The sequence below is a fragment of the Salvelinus alpinus genome, chromosome 5 (genome assembly GCF_045679555.1).
Source record: "Salvelinus alpinus chromosome 5, SLU_Salpinus.1, whole genome shotgun sequence".
Lineage (NCBI taxonomy): Eukaryota > Metazoa > Chordata > Actinopteri > Salmoniformes > Salmonidae > Salvelinus > Salvelinus alpinus.
The window spans coordinates 23,716,555-23,741,440 of NC_092090.1; the positions used below are offsets into that span (position 1 = coordinate 23,716,555).

The window sequence follows — 24,886 nt, forward strand, 5'->3', positions numbered from 1 at the left end:
ATACTTTTGTACCCGTTTCCTCCAGCATCTTCACAAGGTCCTTTGCTGTTGTTCTGGGATTGATTTTCACTTTTCGCAACAAAGTACATTAATCTCTAGGAGACAAAACGCAGCTCCTTCCTGAGCGGTATGACAGCTGCGTGGTCCAATGGTGTTTATACTTGCGTATTATTGTTTGTACAGATGAACGTGGTCCTTTCAGGTTTGGAAATTTCTCCCAAGGATGAACCAGACTTGCAGAGGTCTAAAATTATTTTTCTGAGGTCTTGGCTGATTTCTTTTGATTTTCCCATGATGTCAAGCAAAGAGGCACTGAGTTTGAAGGCAGGCCTTGAAATACAGCCACAGGTACACCTGCGATTGACTCAAATGATGTCAATTAGCCTATCAGAAGCTTCTAAAGCCATGACATCATTTTCTGGAAGTTTCCAAGCTGTTTAAAGGCACAGTCAACTTAGTGTATGTAAACTTTTGACCCACTGGAATTGTGATACAGTGAATTATAAGTGAAATAATCTGTCTGTAAACAATTGTTGGAAAAATCACTTGTCATGCAGAAAGTAGATGTCCTAACCGATTTGCCAAAAGTTTTAATTGCTCCAACCAAAGTATGTAAACTTCCGACTTCAACTGTATGTCTAGCCTACAACACCGAATCAACTTTTGGATTCTAATAGATTTGCTACTGTTCTGTATGCAATGTGATGGATGACAGATTCACTCCCATCACTGAAAATATCTATCTATTCATACGTTTCTGCACACAAACAATTGACTAACACTAATAACAGGAGTCTGTTGCAACTACCAAATACTACCGATATTTACAAATAATATAGTATGGAACCAAAGTTAGCATGAGAGCTAAAAAGTAGACGGTATCTAGACCTACATTGAAATGTCATATACAGTAAACACAGTTGGAGAACATTCGTTTTTTTTATTCACAACAGCCAACGTGCATTCAATGCTGCAGCTACATGTTGTGAAAAAGGTTTCCCAACACCAGCTGCCAGTCAACAGGCACAAATAAACCATTGTGTTATTGTACTCAAACTGCCCACCGAAAAAAATACAGCACTTTTAAAAAGGTGTTGACAGTGATATTTCTTAAATCATTCTACTAAAGTCTTGTGAAAAACAAACACGAGGGGTTTGAAGTAAACTGAGATGTCCCTTAGAGAGTGCTGATGTCTTCTAGAAAGCAGTATCTCTCCTTCTCTGGGAAACGCAGTGTCAGATCACAAACATCTCTGTGCTGCTGTGTAGCTCAGCCCATCCACACTGGATGGTTTGGTTTATATTCTGACACATTGGAACAGTTGATTGAGATTCTCCTTACTATCTTTCAGTGCTGTCCATTGTCACATGTCAGTCAGAATCATGTGAGTTTGCTGACGATGGCTTGATTGAGGGAGTTGAGTTGTTTAGTCCATTTGTCTAAGGCAGTGTAGCGCGCCCCTCCTCTCTTCTGGTAGTCTAGCTCCAACAGCTGGTTGACCTGGTCGATACGGCCTTGGATGGTGCTACAAGGAGGAAACCACAGAGAACAATGGTTCAATAAATACAACACAAGAATGGACATTGGCATCCTAGCAACATGACTAAACATTCTTTCCATCTTGGTCAGGATTTTTTTTTTAAATTGATCAAATATGGTAAACAATATTGCATAAAACAATGTATCTTTATATAAAAATGGGATCAACAACATCAATATTTGCATTTGATTATGGTTCAAATGACACAAATCACTGTGGATAGCATTAGTTGGAGTCATTGTTGAACTTCTTTCACTGTTTGGTTTCTGTCCAGCACCTGAACCACTGATGTGTGTACTCTCTCTCAACCAATTATCACATCTACACTAAGCTGTCTGGTGAACACATTTCACTACATACAGTACATATTCTGTTGAGCTCTGTGACAACGGTGGGAATGCAGTGTCAAATGTCAATCTGTTCCAGTTGACTGGCTGTAGATGTGATCTGGCTGAGGGTAGTAAACAATACACAGCAGTCTGCTACAGTAGCGTGGGAAATAATAAAGACATGATAGATAAGATACCCGCAAACTGTTTCTCCCAAACTTTTATTTGCCCAATGTTTTGATCAAAAGGTCTTCATCCAACTGACAAGGACCTTTGGATCAAAACATTGCACAATAAAACTGCGGGAGCAATCAACAGTTTGCAGGTATCTTTCTTTCATAAGTTTACTTTTTGTAGCCTGCAAGTTACTGGATGTGTGTGCGTACACTACTTCTAAGCTAAATAATGAAACCAGTAATAAATGACAGATCTGCAATAAACTAAGCAGGGAAGAATAACACCACAAACAGAGACAGAGACAGAGCGAGAGAGAGACAGAGATGCTGGCCTCCTGCATTCCTCAAGGTGCAGGGTGGAAACTATGAGGAACTGAGAAATGAGGAATTCAAATGATCCCCGTACAGGAAACATGCTCTGCTTCGTCTTGCGATGCCTCTGTGTCAGCCAGGTACACTATACACTGAGTATACTAGGGCTGTCCCAACAAAAAAAATAGTTTGTGTATGTTTATTTTTCCCATATATAGACACACCCTATTGTTTGAATAAAATCAACTATATGTTGGCTACTGCGCATGTCTGATGCTTTAAGCACTGCAATTAAAAATAAAGACACAAATTACCAAAGAGGGAGCCAGAGATCAATATAGCCTAACCAGAAAGGCAAAAACCTGTTCCCAACCAGACCCTCCTCTTCCCGCTGCTGCTGGCCGTTGCAGCTTCTGCCGTTAGGCTCCTGAAGTAGCCGGTAATAGAATACACCGACGGTCATCAACCTTTTCCATTTGGATTGGCAACTTATTTCTACTGATCTGCGTGCCAGTTATCATTTTCATATGCACATTTTTGTAGAACAGTTTAATTTAATTTATAATAAAGTCTTCATATCTCAAAATCAATGTCATGTGGTCAATAAGAATTCTACCTAATGAAAAAAGTAACTTCTATTGCCAATAGGTAAAAATAACCTACACAATGCCAATAAATAAAAACACTGTAGCCCGCAGGTAGAAAAAATCCCGATAAAAATAAATATCCTATAAATCACATAAGTAATCAGGTATGCCTTTATGACGTTTCCACCCGATCAGGGTATTACATTTTCCCCCTCTTTCATGTCGAGTGGTTATCGAAAGAGAGCTGGAAATATTTTTTAAATAGGCTACGTTGAGGAACTATTTTCATTCTCAATGGATGTAAAAACAGACTTTCCTTTACTTGCTGTTGAAGGCGAAGAAAACATTTCTTTGAGAAGCTCCACAGTGATGGGGAGTTAAGACAGAAATACTATCAGATCCCCAAATTGGCACATTTGCGCGCCTACATTTGCGCGCAGGCCAGGTACCCTAGACCTACTTCTGTGTGTCCCCTTACTCAAGATTGACAGGAGCGCTCCAAACAAAAGAAAATGAAGACAACTCGTAAATTGAATGGAAAATTTGATTCTCACAAGTGTAGCATAGGTTGTGCACTCTGCTAACAATGTGTCCACTCCTACAATGACAACGGTAAGACTGGAATAATAATATAGTGAACGCATTAAAATAAATGACAGTAACCAAACAATGTAGATAAGAAATGTTGGTCATTTATGTTAAACGTACAACTGGTGATACTGGTGTACCATCCCGCGGCCTGCAATGGATTAGTCCACTCAGACAGGCGTGAATCAGACAGGTGTCTCGTGTGCCATCATTTAAAAATATATATTTGCCACTGCTCGACTGAAAAAAAATCTTGGTCGACCAACAGCCTATTGACCAAACAATCGACTAAATGGGGTAAGCCCTAGAGCATACAAAACATTAGGAACACCTTCCAAATATAGAGTTGCACCCTTTGCCCTTCGCCCCTCATAACTGCCTCAATTCATCAGGGAATGGACTCTACAAGGTGTCGAAAGGGGATGCTGGCCCATGTTGAATCCAATGTTTCCTTCCCACAGTTGGGTCAAGTAGGCTGGATGTCCTTTGAGTGGTAGACCATTCCTGATATACACGGGAAACTGTTGAGCGTGAAAAACCCAGCAGCGTTCCATGTCTCAAGGCTTCTTCTTTAACCCATCTCCTCCCCTTCATCTACACTGACTGAAGTGGATTTAACAAGTGAAATAAGGGATCATAGCTTTCACCTGGATTCACCTGGTCAGTCTGTCAATGGAAGAGCACTCGGTGTAGTATATAAGAGGTATTCAGCCTCTCACAGAAATACGGAAGAGTCTAGAGAAAACATACAAGTCTTCCATGGCGTGAATGTCTGTTTGATGCAAAAAACTTTTCCTAACAGTGTATTCTACACTCCTAAATAGTAGTTTGGGCCACACATCAGATGCATGTCTAGGACAAACTTACTTGTCCAATATGCACTGCACCAACAAACTCTCCACGTCACAAACATCTATGTTCAGCTCCTGAGACAGAGAAGACAGAACACAGGGCGTTACACTTTGATCAATCCAAACAGCAACATCAGTGACCTAATAAATACATGATCTACTCAGCAAAGTTCATTATCAGATACATTATCAATACACACAGTGAAGTCAATGATTAACTCTAGCCTGGTCTCAGATCTGTTTGTGCTGTCCTACCAACTCTTATTGTAAAAATCATCATGCCAATGACCATAGGAATTGGCAAAAAAGCACACAAACAGATCTGGGACCAGGCTAGTTGGTCCAGATGCCAGTGCTGTCCTCAGACTGACCTTAGAGATGAATGGGATGTGTATTCTAGTGTAAGGCTTGATGAGCGCGATAAGGACCTGGGTCCTGATGTTCCGCAGCAGCTCTGGAAAATAAGACAACACAGCACTGATCAGAGTCTCTTCAGACCTCACCCCCGTCCACCAGGACACACTCACCCCGTCCACCAGGACGCACTCACCCCCGTCCACCAGGACGCACTCACCCCCGTCCACCAGGACGCACTCACCCCCGTCCACCAGGACGCACTCACCCCCGTCCACCAGGACACACTCACCCCCGTCCACCAGGACACACTCACCCCCGTCCACCAGGACACACTCACCCCCGTCCACCAGGACACACTCACCCCCGTCCACCAGGACACACTCACCCCCGTCCACCAGGACACACTCACCCCCGCCCACACATCTCAATATGCAGATACTGGTACAGTCTGTCTCAAGTTTGTTGAAACCTCGCCTTCAATGCAATACTTCCATGTCTCGTTCATCAACAAATGTGAGAAAGCCCACACACATACACACACAAACAAACACCACTCACCCTCTATGTGTTCTCTGATGAAGGGGTCATCCATGATACTACTATGGTTGGTCTTCAGTATCTTCTCAAACTCTGTGATGTCATTATTCTGATAGGAGCTGAGAGTAGACACACAAACAGAAGAACAGTCACTGGGTTAGAATAATGACATTACAATCCATAAAATAATGACAATCCATTAGAATGACATAACAATCCATAAAATAATGACATACAGTTGAAGTCGGAAGTTTACATACACCTTAGCCAAATACATTTATTCTCAGTTTCACAATTCCTGACATTTAATCCTAGTAAAAATTCCGTTTTAGGTCAGGTAGGATCACCACTTTATTTTAAGAATGTGAAATGTCAGAATAATAGTAGAGTGATTTATTTCAGCTTTTATTTATTTCATCACATTCCCAGTGGGTCAGAAATGTACATACACTCATTTAGTATTTGGTAGCATTGCCTTTAAAATTGTTTAACTTGGGTCAAACGTTTTGGGTAGCCTACAACAAGCTTCCCACAATAAGTAGGGTGAATTTTGGCCTATTCCTCCTGACAGAGCTGGTGTAACTGAGTCAGGTTTGTAGGCCTCCTTGCTCACACACACTTTTTCAGTTCTGCCCACAAATCTTCAATGGGATTGAGGTCAGGGCTTTGTGATGGCCACTCCAATATCTTGACTTTGTTGTCCTTAAGCCAAATATCAGCAACACCACCATGGATGACTAGAAGCACACACGTGTTCTTACCTTACTAGATTTGTCATGGCCAAGATCTCTGGGTCGTTTTTATAGGGTTTGGCCTGTCACAGAAAAACACAATAACAACAGCAACTGTAATACAACACTTTATCAAGCAGTGTTTGCTGCAGGGGATTTGAATTTGATTAATGCAATGTTGCCTCCAACAATATAGAGGTACGGGATGCATCCACCACGTGTATTTATCCATAATGATAATGTTAGTAATTGCTCTAAGGGGATAAATAACATTTAACTGGACTTAACTAAACTGAATGAGTGTTGTACCTCCTGTGAGTCGAAAGGGTTGATTCCAGACTTCATGAGCATGTTGGCCAGCACCAGGTACTTCAGACAGGTGGTTCTCCTGGGGCTGCCTGATTCATCGTAGTTCTTAAACGCCTCAAAGAAGTCTGTGTGGGCCTTCTCAAACTCCCCCTCTCTCAGGTGCATCTTACCCCCACACTCTGGGGAAGGGGACAAAACAGGAACAGGCCTGTTAGTACATCACATAAACACACGCAGTGACTGACACACATCTTTTTACCATCTTTTACAATATTATCCATTTTTTCCACGATAGTGACAAATCTCCCCGAGTCTTCCTACAGGTCAGTTTACAAGCCGTAACCATAGAATTACTATTCTAAGGGGGATTCTTTTTCTATGGTCAATGTATTTATTTAATGTACTGTGTGTCTGGCTCCAATGCAATCCATGTAAAAGATAATAATGTTGACAGCTATGCTGCCTTCAGGGTTTCATGTGTCTACGGTGGTAACACACCCCTGATGACTCCCATAATGAGTGGGTGAGGGATAGCAGACTTGATGTGCAGGGACTGTTCATACAGGGCCTTCAGCTTCTTGTTGTTCTTCTGGGATGTGTACATCTGGATCTCCAGAGCATAGATCTCCAGGAGCTGGGTGCCTTTCTTTAGGTCGTCCTCCCCGTCATCTGTCTAGAGAGCCATAGATATACAACATTACAGATCACACACACACATAAAAGACCATAGATCCCCAATATCCTTTGTCTGCACTGCACATAGATATAGAACATAACACATATACACATAACAGACCACAGATCTTCAACATTGTCTGTCTGCAGTGCACATAGATATACCACATAATAGATCAGATATACACATAACAGACCATATATCTGCAACATCATCTGTCTCCAGTGCACATAGATATACAACATAACAGATCATACCAGTATACAACAACAACAAAAATACTGCTAGCAGACATATTGGGAACTTAGCTATTCAGATGGCTGTGTAAACCCCATCAGACAAAACGCTGTCTCAGACTACCACCTGCCTTACTGTACCTGACAGGACTGGTGCAGCTGTCTGAGGATCTTCTGTAACTTCCCAAATTCTTCCCTCTCCAGGTACAGCTTGCCCAGCTGAGAGACAACCAGAGGACTTTAGTTAAAACAGGTTGAGAGACAACAAGAGAACGACAGTTAAAACAGGTTGACAACCAGAGGACTACAGTTAAAACAGGTTGACAACCAGAGGACTACAGTTAAAACAGGTTGACAACCAGAGGACTACAGTTAAAACAGGTTGAGAGACAACAACAACTTCTATGTTTGTGCTATCACTAAATAAGGATGTTAGGGTGTTGTTTGGCAAATAATTTAACACAAACAGATCTCGCTACCAGTCTAGGGCCTTGCAGAGGTAGAAACTCCCAAACACAGAGGTCTGACAAACTGCCAGATCAGATATTGTCCTACACATAGAAATAAACAGAAACATTGTGTACTACATGCATATGTCCCAATTCTCACTTGTTCACTTCACTTTACTGATTTGAGAGGAAATTACTAGTCCCTGCCTCCACCAATCCACTGCTTTTAGATTTTTGTGGGAAGTAGTGACCGAGTGCACACTTTAGGAAAAAGCTGACATTATTTGGACACACCCTACCTTTGTGTTGGTTTTGAACCAGAGTCTGTCGTTCTTGGCATCCTTCAGAGCGTCCAGCGTCGTTTCATAAAACTCCTGCAGCAGGTCCATCTGTGACACATAAAACAACCAACCACAGCCCACATTAACACCTCAGTCATCTAGAACATGAACCTCGGCCCACATTAACACCTCAGTCATCTAGAACATGAACCTCGGCCCACATTAACACCTCAGTCATCTAGAACATGAACCTCAGCCCACATTAACACCTCAGTCATCTAGAACATGAACCTCGGCCCACATTAACACCTCAGTCATCTAGAACATGAACCTCAGCCTACATTAACACCTCAGTCATCTAGAACATGAACCTCAGCCCACATTAACACCTCAGTCATCTAGAACATGAACCTCAGCCTACATTAACACCTCAGTCATCTAGAACATGAACCTCAGCCTACATTAACACCTCAGTCATCTAGAACATGAACCTCAGCCTACATTTAACAGTCATGTAGAACATGGAACCACTGCCACCACTTCATTCATACCAATAGGACTGACAGAGTCAGTAACTTAAATCGGCCATATAAGACAAAAGTTGAAAGAAATTGATATTGATAAAAAGTTATTTTTTAAATGGAATAACAAACAGTTCACATCACTTGAGATTTGAGCCAAAATAAAGATCTGAGCTTTGAGGCCAAAAACCCATTGTTCTGGTTCCAGGTATTGCGTCTATACCTGTTTGGAGGTGGAGATGTAGTCTAGGATGGAGTTGATGGACTTCTCTGAGTAGTTTCTGGTCACAGCGCTCCTGATGTACGTCAACAGCTGCTTGTACCGAGACATCATCTCTGGGAAGTTGGTCTGCAGGACACACACAGGAGACAGGGGACAGGGCATTGAGTTAAGTTGCAGTGGGAATGACAGTATGTCATAAAGAAAAACTCAAAAGCACTAATCATACAGACTCAGAGATGGAGAGTAGACATTTTGAGACAACACCACAGCGCGTTTCATTTCTTACTAGCTTGAAGTTGATTTTGATCATCTGTTTTAGGGCTTTGAACCCCCATTCTCCCTTCTCTCCCTCCAGCTCCAATACCTGCCAATAGAGAGTATACATTAGCATCATACCCTCATCAATCTGTGAGTGAGTGGAGCGAGTGAGTAGCCAGTACCCACCTTCTGAAAGCTGTTGAGAGCTGCTGTGGGGTCATCTTCCTTCAGTGCTTTGGAGTTGTAGTACTGGTTCTCCAAGTCGACATTTGGCTCTGAGTTACTGTCCTCGGAATATTCCTGGGTTGAGACATAAACTCAGGACATAAGTTAGCTGGCTATGAGTTAATACAACAAAGCTTGATAACGTGACAGAGATGTTATGATTGGGCTAACGGCTTGCCATAGTTGTTTACTAATGAGTCTAAGTAGCTAGCTAGCTGTTTTATCTAACCAGCAACGGCGCATGCGCGGCTACAGGGTAGTTATCTACACCTAGCTAGCTAGCTAAACGGTTGTATGTTTGTGGCTAGCTATGGTAACATAACATGCTATAATAAATTGACTAGTATAGCTAACTCAGTATACTATAGCAAATTCAGTTTCCCCCATGCCAAGCATCCGAGTTTAGCTAGCACTAGCAGCAACTTTGCAAGCTATCCTCGCCTTTATGCTAACGTTAGCTGAACAAGCTAGCTATCTAGGTAGTTTAGCTACCTAACTAGTTAACTCCCCTGCTCCGACCTAGCTAATGAAAATATACTAGCTAAGGAAACAGCTCTGATTAGACATCAATAAACAAGGAAATAGAAACGTATTATGTAAACTTACGCTTACCAGATCATAATCTTCTTCATCGTCGCACATGAAATCATCTTCCATGTCAGACATCTTGACTGGTATTCGGAAACAACAAACAAATCGCAGCTCTACAGCGCCACCAAACACTACGCCGGTTTCAGCGTAGTACTGCATTATTCTTTCTGGTATTGTAGTTCGCTTTTCTACCCGAAGCTTGCGCTGTCACATCACTTTTAGATAACATTGGTCCAGCTACAATTCAAACATAAGAAGTATAGATCTGTAACATTTCTAGTCTTTTCAATGAATTCAATTTGACTCACGGATAACTATCTTTACCTTATCATCATAGAAATAGCCATAAAAAACTTGCATCACAAATCAAAGGGACAAGCATGAGGAACATGTATTTATGAAGTCTTACTCCTGCCTTACCTCCCTAGTCTTACCTCATTTGCACACACTGTATATAGATTTTTTCCTATTGTGTTTTGACTGTACATTTGTTTATTCCATGTGTAACTCTGTGTTGTTGTTTGTGTCGCACTGCTTTGCTTTATCTTGGCCAGGTCGCAGATGTAAATGAGAACTTGGCCTACCTGGTTAAATAAAGGTGAAATCAAATATTTAAAAAGTTTACAGGATATATCAGGGACTCGTCCATATTGTAAACTGAAGAGTGCAGAGGTGTGTGTGTGTGTGTGTGTGTGTGTGTGTGTGTGTGTGTGTGTGTGTGTGTGTGTGTGTGTGTGTGTGTGTGTGTGTGTGTGTGTGTGTGTGTGTGTGTGTGTGTGTGTGTGTGTGTGTGTGGAAGGGGTAGTCATATACATACACACACACACATACAGTACCAGTCAATGGTTTTTCTTTATTTTGACTATTTTCTACATTGTAGAATAATAGTGAAGACATCAAAACTATGAAATAACACATATGGAATCATGTAGTAACCAAGAAAGTGTTAAACAAATCAAAATATATTTGATATTTTAGATTCTTCAAAGTAGCCACCCTTGGCATTCTCTCAACTAGCTTCATGAGGAATGCTTTTCCGTTCATCTACTCCGCGTCTCACAAAGACACGGCGGCTGGAACCAAAAATCTCAAATTTGGACTCCAGACCAAAGGACAGTATTCCATCTGTTTAATGTCCATTGCTCATGGCCCAACCAAGTCTCTTCTTATCATTGGTGTCCTTTAGTAGTGGTTTCTTTGCAGCAATTCGACCATGGAGGCCTGATTCACGCAGTCTCCTCTGAACAGTTGATGTTGAGATGTGTCTGTTACTTAAACTCTGTGAAGCATTTATTTAGGCTGCAATTTCTGAGGCTGGTAACTCTAATGAACTTATCTTCTGCAGCAGAGGTAACTCTGGGTCTTCCTTTCCTGTGGCGGTCCTCATGTGAGTCAGTTTCATCATAGCGCTTGATAGTTTTTGCGACTGCACTTGAAGAAACTTTCAAAGTTCTTGAAATTTTCCGAATTGACTGACCTTCATGTCTTAAAGTAATGATGGACTGTCATTTCTCTTTGCTTATTTGAGCTGTTCTGCCATAATATGGACTTGGTCTTTTACCAAATAGGGCTATCTTCTGAATACCACCCCTACCTTGTCACAACACAACTGATTGACTCAAATGCATTAAGAAGGAAATAAATTGCACAAATGAACTTTCAACAAGGCACACCTGTTAATTGCAATGCATTAAAAAGTGTGCAAAAAAAGTGCACACTTTTTTGCAAAAGCTGTCATCAAGGCAATGGGTGGCTACTTTGAAGAATCTCAAACATAAAATATATTTGTTTAACACTTTTTTGGTTACTACATGATTCCATATGTGTTATTTCATAGTTTTTATGTATTCACTATTATTCTACAATGTAGAAAATAGTAAAAATAAAGAAAAACCCTTGAATGAGTAGATGTGTCCAAACTTTTGACTGGTACTGTACATACACACACATTGACCCAGTTGCAATCCCACACTGAGAAATGGGTCTGAACCATGACGAGAGGTTTTCAGCATTTTGATAGGGTCAAATAATTTGTTTAAAGGGATTTCAACAGGCCAGCCTCTGGGGTACTCAGAGAAAAAAGCAGTGAGGGACTCACTGAGGTATGAACTATGAATTCTGGATCTATTGGAGTGTTTTTTACTAACATTGCGTGATAACTCTGGGAGGCCGTTTCAGAATAGAGTGGAGTCAACCCTGTGGATCAGGTTTAAAATATTTCATGAGTATTTTAAAGCAGTGTTGGCTGCCACTCTATGACACACAAACACACACACACACACACACACACACACACACACACACACACACACACACACACACACACACACACACACACACACACACACACACACACACACACACACACACACACACACACACACACACACACACACACACACACACACACACAGTGTTGCCTGCCACTCTAACAGAGGCCTTTGGCAGCATGTCTCCTATCTGTAATCTCTCTCTCCCTCGCTAGGGAGCTTGTTTTACACCAGACTCACTAACATATTTTATTACTAAAAAGATTCCTTTTCTGAGAAGAGTGATTTCTAATTTAAGAAAGAGGCCTGAACGTGTCATAACTGCATTGTGGAAGACAGAAGAGCTTTAGTTGGTTCATCCCATTATTCTGGACCCGTGGAGTTTAGTTGGTTCATCCCATTATTCTGGACCCGGGGAGTTTAGTTGGTTCATCCCATTATTCTGGACCCGGGGAGTTTAGTTGGTTCATCCCATTATTCTAGACCCGGGGAGTTTAGTTGGTTCATCCCATTATTCTAGACCCGGGGAGTTTAGTTGGTTCATCCCATTATTCTGGACCCGGGGAGTTTAGTTGGTTCATCCCATTATTCTAGACCCGGGGAGTTTAGTTGGTTCATCCCATTATTCTGGACCCGTGGAGTTTAGTTGGTTCATCCCATTATTCTAGACCCGGGGAGTTTAGTTGGTTCATCCCATTATTCTAGACCCGGGGAGTTTAGTTGGTTCATCCCATTATTCTAGACCCGGGGAGTTTAGTTGGTTCATCCCATTATTCTGGACCCGGGGAGTTTAGTTGGTTCATCCCATTATTCTGGACCCGTGGAGTTTAGTTGGTTCATCCCATTATTCTGGACCCGTGGAGTTTAGTTGGTTCATCCCATTATTCTGGACCCGTGGAGTTTAGTTGGTTCATCCCATTATTCTAGACCCGGGGAGTTTAGTTGGTTCATCCCATTATTCTAGACCCGGGGAGTTTAGTTGGTTCATCCCATTATTCTGGACCCGGGGAGTTTAGTTGGTTCATCCCATTATTCTGGATCCGGGGAGTTTAGTTGGTTCATCCCATTATTCTGGACCCGGGGAGTTTAGTTGGTTCATCCCATTATTCTGGACCCGGGGAGTCAGTTGGAGCATAACATTTATCATATCATCTGGTGGATCCAACACCAGAGAAAGGAGAGCAGGGCGGGAAGTGTCAGCACGCCGGTACTGGGAAACAGGGCTCCTTTGTCACAATATCCAGTGTGTGTGTGTGTGCAGAGATGGGCAAACATGACAAAATACCCTAAAGACTAATGTATCAAAACAAAATACAACAATAACCTCAACAACATTCTTAGTAACAGTAACAAAAAAAAACGTTTTACTTGCTATGACTCTGATATGTGGTTGTTAATCTACTTTAGTTGAAAGCACTGACTGTACGTCACTCTGGATGCTAAATGACCAAAATGCAAATGTAAATGTGAAAATGACCTCTTGCAAAGCATGGATATTATTATTCTAATAAGCTACACCCCTTCAGATGGACAAAGATACAGCAAAATGTATTTTGTTATAAAATACCCTAAAGAATGTATGAAAATAACATGCCAAATACTTTTGTCAACAATACATTTTTATAAAGATATTTATTTTCAAAATAAAGAAAATACATTTCAAGTAGGCAAAATAACAGAAAATAAATAATAGACAGACTATTTCAGTCAGATGTCCTGTGCAGTTAGAAATGGAACAAATACATGTGTGAACACCAAGCGTTTTGTCAATTTCAACTTATTTTAGAAGAAATAGTCCACAATTTTCTATCAGGACTGTTGAAAAGTATTTTGTATTTTGAAAATACAAAATACAGCTCTGTAAAGTATCTTGTTACAAAATACACTGGACTATAGTTCAGGCCAGTGAAATACAAATGACAAAATACTCAAATGTAATTTAAATATGCATTTTAAATACATGTAATATCAATACTGCCTCTGGTCTCTCTCTCTGGGCCTGTGATCAGTAATCAGCCCATCTCTGGTCTCTCTTTCTGGGCCTGTGATCAGTGATCAGCCCATCTCTGGTCTCTCTCTCTCTGGGCCTGTGATCAGTGATCAGCCCATCTCTGGTCTCTCTCTCTGGGCCTGTGATCAGTGATCAGCCCAGCTCTGGTCTCTCTCTGGGCCTGTGATCAGTGATCAGCCCATCTCTGGTCTCTCTCTCTGGGCCTGTGATCAGTGATCAGCCCATCTCTGGTCTCTCTCTCTGGGCCTGTGATCAGTGATCAGCCCATCTCTGGTCTCTCTCTGGGCCTGTGATCAGTGATCAGCCCAGCTCTGGTCTCTCTCTCTGGGCCTGTGAGTCAACTCAGCCAGACCTCTCATTATCACACTGACTCACATTGTCTGTCTGTGATGAATAGGACCATTTCACCAACCTGCCAACATCAACCTACTGGGTAACATCAACCAATAATGATTAATTGACAGTCTCTTTGGATACGTGCTTCAAGCTTCACTTCCGCCATCTCCAATACCTGCCAATGGAGAGAATAAATAACCACCATCAATTTGGTGTGTGTGTGTGTGTGTGCGCGCATGTGTGAGTTGATTGCGAATGTGTGTGTGTGCACGCTGCCTGTGTATATTTGTATGTTATTATAAACATCACAGTGCTGCCCTCTCCTCTCACCTTTCTCTCTCTCTCTCTGGTGATTCATGTAATAACTTTAAAACATAGATATTATTCCCCAACCTCTAATGTAAACAACAGGGTTTATCTGCCGTTTAATTTGGGGTTGTCAAAAACTGCTTCAGGCTGCAGTTAATAATGCTGATCCAGTAAATGTAATCTTGTTTCTGACAGTTCCTTAAACATTATCAGCCCCTTTAATGTGTCTCCAACAGGGCAGCTGGCAACCATGGCAACCACCATGGCAATGTGTTCTCTACCCAGCATGCAGTCTAAATTTTATCCTTCTCTCTAAATGTGTTTATCTAGGAAAGAGCTCACGGAAGGGGCCCTAACTCTCTTACACGCACATACAGATACACACGCACACACACAGCAACAAGAAAACAGAATGTCTAGTCACGCATCTTGGGCAGGTTAGGGAGGGAACACAGCTCTGATGACCCTGGGGTTCTGGCATGGAGAAGAGAGAAAGTAGAGCGTGTGTGTGTGTGTGTGTGTGTGTGTGTGTGTGTGTGTGTGTGTGTGTGTGTGTGTGTGTGTGTGTGTGTGTGTGTGTGTGTGTGTGTGTGTGTGTGTGTGTGTGTGTGTGTGTGTGTGTGTGTGTGTGTGTGTGTGTGTGTGTGTGTGTGCGTGCGTGCGTGCGTGCGTGCGTGTGTGTGTGCATCTCACACACACACACACACGCTCTACTTTCTCTCTTCTCCATGCCAGAACCCCAGGGTCATCAGAGCTGTGTTCCCTCCCTAACCTGCCCAAGATGCGTGACTAGACATTCTGTTTTCTTGTTGCTATGTTTTTTTACAAGGTAGAAGCGTGTCTTACTTTTATACAGCAATTTGTGTTCGGCAGTGATGTTATTGCACTTCAAACCCGGCTTGGAGAGCAGAAAACACGCTGCTGCCAAGTCTACACACACCCTCTCCACATCGCACGCGAGCTGGCTGTGGTATGTGCCTGGTAAGGGGTGTGTAGGTGGTTGAGGTTTGGGGGTGGGATGAGGGTGTGGGTGTACTGTATGTGTTAGTGAGGGTGTGTATGTGGGGGTTTAGTGTGTATGTGTGTGCTGGGTAGAGGGGTGTGTGCATGCATGTGCTTGTGAAGTGTATGTTTGGAGTGTAAAGGGGTGTGTGTTGGTCAGGTGAAGTGTGTTTGGAGTGTAAAGGGGTGTGTGTTGGTCAGGTGGAGTGTGTTTGTAGTGTAAAGGGGTGTGTGTTGGTCAGGTGAAGTGTGTTTGTAGTGTAAAGGGGTGTGTGTTGGTCAGGTGAAGTGTGTTTGTAGTGTAAAGGGTGTGTGTTGGTCAGGTGAAGTGTGTTTGTAGTGTAAAGGGGTGTGTGTTGGTCAGGTGAAGTGTGTTTGTAGTGTACAGGGGTGTGTGTTGGTCAGGTGAAGTGTGTTTGTAGTGTAAAGGGTGTGTGTTGGTCAGGTGAAGTGTGTTTGTAGTGTAAAGGGGTGTGTGTTGGTCAGGTGAAGTGTGTTTGTAGTGTAAAGGGTGTGTGTTGGTCAGGTGAAGTGTGTTTGTAGTGTAAAGGGTGTGTGTTGGTCAGGTGAAGTGTGTTTGTAGTGTAAAGGGGTGTGTGTTGGTCAGGTGAAGTGTGTTTGTAGTGTAAAGGGGTGTGTGTTGGTCAGGTGAAGTGTGTTTGTAGTGTAAAGGGGTGTGTGTTGGTCAGGTGAAGTGTGTTTGTAGTGTAAAGGGGTGTGTGTTGGTCAGGTGAAGTGTGTTTGTAGTGTAAAGGGGTGTGTGTTGGTCAGGTGAAGTGTGTTTGTAGTGTAAAGGGGTGTGTGTTGGTCAGGTGAAGTGTGTTTGTAGTGTAAAGGGGTGTGTGTTGGTCAGGTGAAGTGTGTTTGTAGTGTAAAGGGGTGTGTGTTGGTCAGGTGAAGTGTGTTTGTAGTGTAAAGGGGTGTGTGTTGGTCAGGTGAAGTGTGTTTGTAGTGTAAAGGGGTGTGTGTTGGTCAGGTGAAGTGTGTTTGTAGTGTAAAGGGGTGTGTGTTGGTCAGGTGAAGTGTGTTTGGGGGTTTAGACCCACAGAGGCCCTCCACTCCTATACCACGCCCCAGTCTGAGGCTTCTATCACAGACACCCAGACTAAACCCCAGCCCCCTGGACCACCAGACCAGACACCCAGACTAAACCCCAGCCCCCTGGACCACCAGACCCGACACCCAGACTAAACCCCAGCCCCCTGGACCACCAGACCAGACACCCAGACTAAACCCCAGCCCCCTGGACCACCAGACCAGACACCCAGACTAAACCCCAGCCCCCTGGACCACCAGACCAGACACCCAGACTAAACCCCAGGCCCCTGGACCACCAGACCAGACACCCAGACCCTGAACTGGTCAGCCCAGAGTGCAGGGTTCAGCTACCCTTCCTCCATTTGGCTGGGGCTGGGTATATGACTGGGGAGAGGTGTATGGCTGGTGCTGGGTATATGGCTGGGGCTGGGTATATGGCTGGGGAGAGGTGTATGGCTGGTGCTGGGTATATGGCTGGGGAGGGGTATATGGCTGGGGAGAGGTGTATGGCTGGTGCTGGGTATATGGCTGGGGAGGGGTATATGCCTGGGGCTGGGTATATGGCTGGGGAGGGGTATATGGCTGGGGAGAGGTGTATGGCTGGTGCTGGGTATATGGCTGGGGAGGGGTATATGCCTGGGGCTGGGTATATGGCTGGGGAGGGGTATATGGCTGGGGCTGGGTATATGGCTGGGGAGAGGTGTATGGCTGGTGCTGGGTATATGGCTGGGGCTGGGTATATGGCTGGGGAGAGGTGTATGGCTGGGGAGGGGTATATGCCTGGGGCTGGGTATATGGCTGGGGAGGGGTATATGGCTGGGGAGGTGTATATGGCTGGGGAGAGGTATATGGCTGGGGAGGGGTACAGTATATGGCTGGGGAAGGGTATATGACTGGGGAGGGGTATATAGCTGGGGAGGGGTACAGTATATGGCTGGGGAGGGGTATATGCCTGGGGCTGGGTATATGACTGGGGAGGGGTATATAGCTGGGGAGGGGTACAGTATATGGCTGGGGAGGGGTATATGACTGGGGGGGTATATAGCTGGGGAGGGGTACAGTATTTGGCTGAGGAGGGGTATATGGCTTGGGAGGGGTATATGGCTGGGGAGGGATATATGGCTTGGGAGGGGTATATGGCTTGGGAGGGGTATATGGCTGGGGCTGGGTATATGGCTGGGGAGGGGTATATGCCTGGGGCTGGGTATATGGCTGGGGAGGGGTATATGGCTGGGGCTGGGTATATGGCTGGGGAGAGGTGTATGGCTGGTGCTGGGTATATGGCTGGGGCTGGGTATATGGCTGGGGAGAGGTGTATGGCTGGGGAGGGGTATATGCCTGGGGCTGGGTATATGGCTGGGGAGGGGTATATGGCTGGGGAGGTGTATATGGCTGGGGAGAGGTATATGGCTGGGGAGGGGTACAGTATATGGCTGGGGAAGGGTATATGACTGGGGAGGGGTATATAGCTGGGGAGGGGTACAGTATATGGCTGGGGAGGGGTATATGCCTGGGGCTGGGTATATGACTGGGGAGGGGTATATAGCTGGGGAGGGGTACAGTATATGGCTGGGGAGGGGTATATGACTGGGGGGGTATATAGCTGGGGAGGGGTACAGTATTTGGCTGAGGAGGGGTATATGGCTTGGGAGGGGTATATGGCTGGGGAGGGATATATGGCTTGGGAGGGGTATATGGCTTGGGAGGGGTATATGGCTGGGGCTGGGTATATGGCTTGGGAGGGGTATATGGCTGGGGCTGGGTATATGGCTTGGGAGGGGTATATGGCTGGAGAGGGGTATATGGCTGGGGCTGGGTATATGGCTTGGGAGGGGTATATGGCTGGGGCTGAGGTGTATGGCTGGGGAGGGGTATATGGCTGGGGTTGGGTATATGGCTTGGAAGGGGTATATGGCTGGGGCTGGGTATATGGCTGGAGAGGGGTATATGGCTTGGGAGGGGTATATGGCTGGGGCTGGGTATATGGCTTGGGAGGGGTATATGGCTGGGGCTGAGGTGTATGGCTTGGGAGAGGTGTATGGCTGGTGCTGGGTATATGGCTGGGGCTGGGTATATGGCTGGGGAGAGGTGTTTGGCTGGGGAGGGGTATATGCCTGGGGCTGGGTATATGGCTGGGGAGGGGCATATGCCTGGGGCTGGGTATATGGCTGGGGAGGGGTATATGGCTGGGACTGGGTATATGGCTGGGGAGAGGTGTATGGCTGGGGCTGGGTATATGGCTTGGGAGGGGTATATGGCTGGAGAGGGGTATATGGCTTGGGAGGGGTATATGGCTGGGGCTGGGTATATGGCTTGGGAGGGCTATATGGCTGGGGCTGAGGTGTATGGCTGGGGAGGGGTATATGGCTGGGGCTGAGGTGTATGGCTGGGGAGGGGTATATGGCTGGGGAGAGGTATATGGCTGGGGAGAGGTGTATGGCTAGGAGGGGTATATGGCTGGGGCTGGGTATATGGCTGGGGAGGTGTATATGGCTTGGGAGGGGTATATGGCTGGGGCTGGGTATATGGCTGGGGATGGGTATATGGCTGGGGAGGGGTATATGGCTTGGGAGGGGTATATGGCTGGGGCTGGGTATATGGCTGGGGAGGGGTATATGGCTTGGGAGGGGTATATGGCTGGGGCTGGGTATATGGCTGGGGAGAGGTGTTTGGCTGGGGAGGGGTATATGCCTGGGGCTGGGTATATGGCTGGGGAGGGGCATATGCCTGGGGCTGGGTATATGGCTGGGGAGGGGTATATGGCTGGGACTGGGTATATGGCTGGGGAGAGGTGTATGGCTGGGGCTGGGTATATGGCTTGGGAGGGGTATATGGCTGGAGAGGGGTATATGGCTTGGGAGGGGTATATGGCTGGGGCTGGGTATATGGCTGGGGAGGGGTATATGGCTTGGGAGGGGTATATGGCTGGGGCTGGGTATATGGCTTGGGAGGGGTATATGGCTGGGGCTGGGTATATGGCTTGGGAGGGGTATATGGCTGAGGATGGGTATATGACTGAGGCTGGGTATATGGCTGAGGAGGGGTATATGGCTTGGGAGGGGTATATGGCTGGGGAGGGTTATATGGCTTGGGAGGGGTATATGGCTGGGGAGGGGTATATGGCCGGGGAGAGGTGTATAGCTGGGGAGGGGTATATGCCTGGGGCTGGGTATATGGCTGGGGAGGGGTATATGGCTGGGACTGGGTATATGGCTGGGGAGAGGTATATGGCTGGGGAGGGGTATATGCCTGGGGCTGGGTATATGGCTGGGGAGGGGTATATGGCTGGGGAGAGGTATATGGCTGGGGAGAGGTATATGGCTGGGGCTGGGTATATGGCTTGGAAGGGGTATATGGCAGGGGCTGGGTATATGGCTGGGGAGGGGTATATGGCTGGGGCTGGGTATATGGCTTTGGAGGGGTATATGGCTTGGTAGGGGTATATGGTTGGGGCTGAGGCATAGGTCTCCCTCCCTACATCTTCTCTCAGAGTCTAACTGTTTTTATCCCCAGATCTCTTGATGATATACAGCAATTCTCTTCAAGTTAAAGGTTAAGGTTTGGGAAATGGTTTAAACAAAAACAACTCCACGGTTATGTTCAGGCATTCATTACGAATGGTTAAGTTAAAGGTTAAGTCTAACACTGGGATTGAATATGGACCTTCGGAGCCGGAGCTGACCGTTTATGCCCATCCACCATTCCCGTCCACAACAACCTAGCAAAACCCAAGCCGGGTCATGGACGGACGTCCAATTTCGAAGTGAATTTTGAGCTTCCTGGCATCTGAGAACATCCCCATACAACATCCCAACATCAGCTCCCCTGTACTGTTACATCTGTCTGACATGGGAAGGGCAGGGGAACAGAACAGTCTGAGTTTAGTTTTTCATTCAGGTTGTGTATTCCTCTTTTCCCGTTGGAAGTCAAACCAGATGTGGTGTTACAGCCTGATTGTAACTCCCAGGTCACTGACCAGATGGAGGGATATCCTCATCTTCTCCTCTACTCTCTCCTTTCCTCCTCTCCTCTCCTCCCTTCTCTCCTATCCCCTCTCCTACATATTCCCCTCCTCTCCTCTCATGTGCTCCTCTCCTCCCCTCCTCCCTCCTCTCCTCTACCTGGTATAGACATCTGTCTAGTAGGTGAGCTGTTTTCCAGCCTGCCTGCCTGCCTGCCTGTCCGACTGCCTGCCTGTCTTCCTGCCTGTCTGTCCGACTGCCTGTCTTCCTGCCAGCCAGCCAGCCAGCCAGCCAGCCAGCCAGCCAGCCAGCCAGCCAGCCAGCCAGCCTGTCTGTCTGTCTGTCTGTCTGTCTGTCTGTCTGTCTGTCTGTCTGTCTGTCTGTTCTGTACTGAGCTGTCTTCTTTGAGCTACAGTATGTGTGTGTCTGTGTGTCTGTGTGTCTGTGTGTGTGTGTGTGTGTGTGTGTGTGTGTGTGTGTGTGTGTGTGTGTGTGTGTGTGTGTGTGTGTGTGTGTGTGTGTGTGTGTGTGTGTGTGTGTGTGTGTGTGTGTGTGTGTGTGTGTGTGTGTGTGTGTGTGTGTGTGTGTGTGTGTGTGTGTGTGTGTGTGTGTGTGTGCCTGCGTTCTTCCGTGTGTGCATGTGTATGAGCTCTGTCATAAAGAGGTCTAGACCCTGAGAACACTGTCAGGAGTGGAGGGTTTTAAACCTCAGATGATGAAGCCTTGCGTGTATCTGCAGCTTCCTCACATGACTGTCAATACAGATCACATGACCCTCCTGGACAGATCCCTGAAATGTTATCATATGGAGTACTGTCTTTCTCTGCATGGACACAGGGGTCTCTCTCCCTGTTTCTTTCTCTCTCTCCTATCTTTCTCTCTCACTGTCTCTCTCTTTTTCTCTGTGAGTATGGTGCTCTACTTCAGTGGAGGCTGCTGAGGAGAGGACGGCTCATAATAATGTCTGGAACGGAGCAAATGGAATGCATTTAATACCATTCCAATCATTCTACTCTAGCCATTACCACGAGCCCGTCCTCCCTGATTAAGGTGCCACCAACCTCCTGTACTCTACTCCCTCTCCCTCTGACAGACAAATAGTATCTTTCTACTGCATTAAGACTGGACTGGGTCGTCCTGTCACAGGCCGCATTAAGACTGGACTGGGTCCTCCTGTCACAGGCCGCATTAAGACTGGACTGAGTCCTCCTGTCACAGGCTGCATTAAGACTGGACTGAGTCCTCCTGTCACAGGCTGCATTAAGACTGGACTGGGTCCTCCTGTCACAGGCTTCATTAAGACTGGACTGAGTCCTCCTGTCACAGGCTGCATTAAGACTGGACTGAGTCCTCCTGTCACAGGCTGCATTAAGACTGGACTGAGTCCTCCTGTCACAGGCTGCATTAAGACTGGGGTCCTGTCTGGGCTCTAAGAGTCTCCAACATTATGTGGTGTGTGTGCATATGTCAGCCACGAGGACAGTCATGGAAAACCCACAGAATACCAGACCACTCTGAGCAGATCTGTCAACATCCTGTGAGACGGCAGTGTATTAGCAGTAATACAGTCTGATAGAGCCCATAAATCCCAGTCAGCTGGAGGAAAATGGACTCTGACATGGTAATGAAGACGTCCCAACCAGGCAACAGTCTGGCCTGCGCTGGAAGTTAAACTAATATTATCAAACCCAAATAATTTCACTGTTTGTAGAATACTATCAACAAAGCAAGACACTAAACAACAACAGAAAGCTGATCAGAACCATATTGCCGTGCAACATTCCTCTGGCCTGGCTGGCTGGCTGGCTGGCTGGCCGTGGCGTGTGTGCGTGCATGAGCCTCAGGAGATGACTGTGTGGTTGACAACATTCTAACAACAAGGCAGTGTCAGGAGGAAGGTCTGAAACACTAGTGACACAGTGTTAACCAGGATCAACCCCCTGCTACTCTGGTCCCATAGACTGAGCATGGGGTATATATAGTATGTCTGGGGTATAGGACTGGGGCTAAGGTATCGGGTTGAGGCTGGGGCTCATGTATAAATCTTGAGTATAAGCCTGGGGTAATTATTTGTATTTATTAATTTAACTAGGTAAGTCAGTTAAGAACAAATTCTTATTTTCAATGACGACCTAGGAACCTTGGGTTAACTGCCTTGTTCTGGGGCAGAACGACAGATTTTTACCTTGTCATGTCGGGGATTCGATCTTGCAACCTTTCGGTTACTAGTCCAACGCTCTAACTACTAGGCTACCTGCCGCCCGAGGTATAGGACTGAGGTATAAGCCTGGGGTATAGGACTGGGGTATAGGGCTGGGGCTCATGTATAAAGCTTGGGTATAAGCCTGGGGTATAAGTCTGGGGTATAAGTCTGGGGTATAAGTCTGGGGTATAGGACTGGGGTATAAGTCTGGGGTATAAGTCTGGGGTATAGGACTGGGGTATAAGTCTGGGGTATAAGCCTGGGGTATAAGTCTGGGGTATAAGTCTGGGGTATAAGTCTCGGGTATAAGCCTGGGGTATAGGACTGGGGTATAGGACTGGGGTATAAGTCTGGGGTATAAGTCTGGGGTATAAGTCTGGGGTATAGGACTGGGGTATAAGTCTGGGGTATAGGACTGGGGTATAGGACTGGGGTATAAGTCTGGGGTATAGGACTGGGGTATAAGTCTGGGGTATAAGTCTGGGGTATAAGTCTGGGGTATAGGACTGGGGTATAAGTCTGGGGTATAAGTCTGGGGTATAAGTCTGGGGTATAGGACTGGGGTATAAGTCTGGGGTATAAGCCTGGGGTATAGGACTGGGGTATAAGTCTGGGGTATAAGCCTGGGGTATAGGACTGGGGTATAGGACTGGGGTATAAGTCTCGGGTATAAGCCTGGGGTATAGGACTGGGGTATAGGACTGGGGTATAAGTCTGGGGTATAAGTCTGGGGTATAAGTCTGGGGTATAGGACTGGGGTATAAGTCTGGGGTATAGGACTGGGGTATAGGACTGGGGTATAAGTCTGGGGTATAAGTCTCGGGTATAAGCCTGGGGTATAGGACTGGGGTATAGGACTGGGGTATAAGTCTGGGGTATAAGTCTGGGGTATAAGTCTGGGGTATAGGACTGGGGTATAAGTCTGGGGTATAGGACTGGGGTATAGGACTGGGGTATAAGTCTGGGGTATAGGACTGGGGTATAAGTCTGGGGTATAAGTCTGGGGTATAAGTCTGGGGTATAGGACTGGGGTATAAGTCTGGGGTATAAGTCTGGGGTATAAGTCTGGGGTATAGGACTGGGGTATAAGTCTGGGGTATAAGCCTGGGGTATAGGACTGGGGTATAAGTCTGGGGTATAAGCCTGGGGTATAGGACTGGGGTATAGGACTGGGGTATAAGTCTCGGGTATAAGCCTGGGGTATAGGACTGGGGTATAGGACTGGGGTATAAGTCTGGGGTATAAGTCTGGGGTATAAGTCTGGGGTATAGGACTGGGGTATAAGTCTGGGGTATAGGACTGGGGTATAGGACTGGGGTATAAGTCTGGGGTATAAGTCTGGGGTATAGGACTGGGGTATAGGACTGGGGTATAAGCCTGGGGTATAGGACTGGGGTATAGGACTGGGGTATAAGTCTGGGGTATAAGCCTGGGGTATAAGTCTGGGGTATAAGCCTGGGGTATAAGCCTGGGGTATAGGACTGAGGTATAGGACTGGGGTATAGGACTGGGGTATAAGTCTGGGGTATAAGCCTGGGGTATAAGCCTGGGGTATAAGTCTGGGGTATAAGCCTGGGGTATAGGACTGGGGTATAGGACTGGGGTATAAGCCTGGGGTATAGGACTGGGGTATAGGACTGGGGTATAAGTCTGGGGTATAAGCCTGGGGTATAAGTCTGGGGTATAAGCCTGGGGTATAGGACTGAGGTATAGGACTGGGGTATAGGACTGGGGTATAAGTCTGGGGTATAAGCCTGGGGTATAGGACTGGGGTATAGGACTGGGGTATAAGTCTCGGGTATAAGCCTGGGGTATAGGACTGGGGTATAGGACTGGGGTATAAGTCTGGGGTATAAGCCTGGGGTATAAGTCTGGGGTATAGGACTGGGGTATAAGTCTGGGGTATAGGACTGGGGTATAGGACTGGGGTATAAGTCTGGGGTATAAGTCTGGGGTATAGGACTGGGGTATAGGACT

General features: G+C 45.9%; 1 protein-coding gene across 4 annotated transcripts; it reads right to left on the reverse strand.

Annotated features, from left to right (window-relative positions):
- Window positions 1-920: 920 nt before the first annotated feature.
- Window positions 921-9,944, reverse strand: LOC139575761 (COP9 signalosome complex subunit 2-like). 4 transcript variants are annotated; one of them, XM_071401036.1, is made up of 13 exons: window positions 9,800-9,944; window positions 9,149-9,262; window positions 8,991-9,068; window positions 8,705-8,830; window positions 7,979-8,068; window positions 7,372-7,449; window positions 6,817-6,991; window positions 6,319-6,497; window positions 6,040-6,092; window positions 5,300-5,397; window positions 4,756-4,838; window positions 4,401-4,459; window positions 921-1,526 (listed from the first exon to the last, which is right to left on the reverse strand). In XM_071401036.1, exons 1-13 carry the CDS (start codon window positions 9,935-9,937, stop codon window positions 1,382-1,384), a joined length of 1,416 nt encoding a protein of 471 aa, XP_071257137.1. In that variant the 5' UTR covers window positions 9,938-9,944; the 3' UTR covers window positions 921-1,381. The 4 variants fall into 4 exon arrangements, with proteins under 4 accessions (XP_071257137.1, XP_071257135.1, XP_071257136.1 ...); XM_071401034.1 differs by having other exon boundaries at window positions 7,979-8,075; window positions 8,703-8,830; XM_071401035.1 differs by having other exon boundaries at window positions 9,794-9,942.
- Between the last annotated feature and the right edge of the window lie 14,942 nt (window positions 9,945-24,886).

Bases quoted from the DNA above. Each gene is read 5' to 3' on its own strand.
- LOC139575761 (XM_071401033.1), bottom strand. From the start codon at position 9,937: ATGCAGTACTACGCTGAAACCGGCGTAGTGTTTGGTGGCGCTGTAGAG. The intron at 6,992-7,371 runs GTACAGTAAGGC...ATGGCTCTCTAG, and splicing joins AGCTGCACCAGTCCTGTCAG to ACAGATGACGGGGAGGACGA. The intron at 5,398-6,039 runs GTAAGAACACGT...GTCTACTCTCAG, and splicing joins GCCATGACAAATCTAGTAAG to CTCCTATCAGAATAATGACA.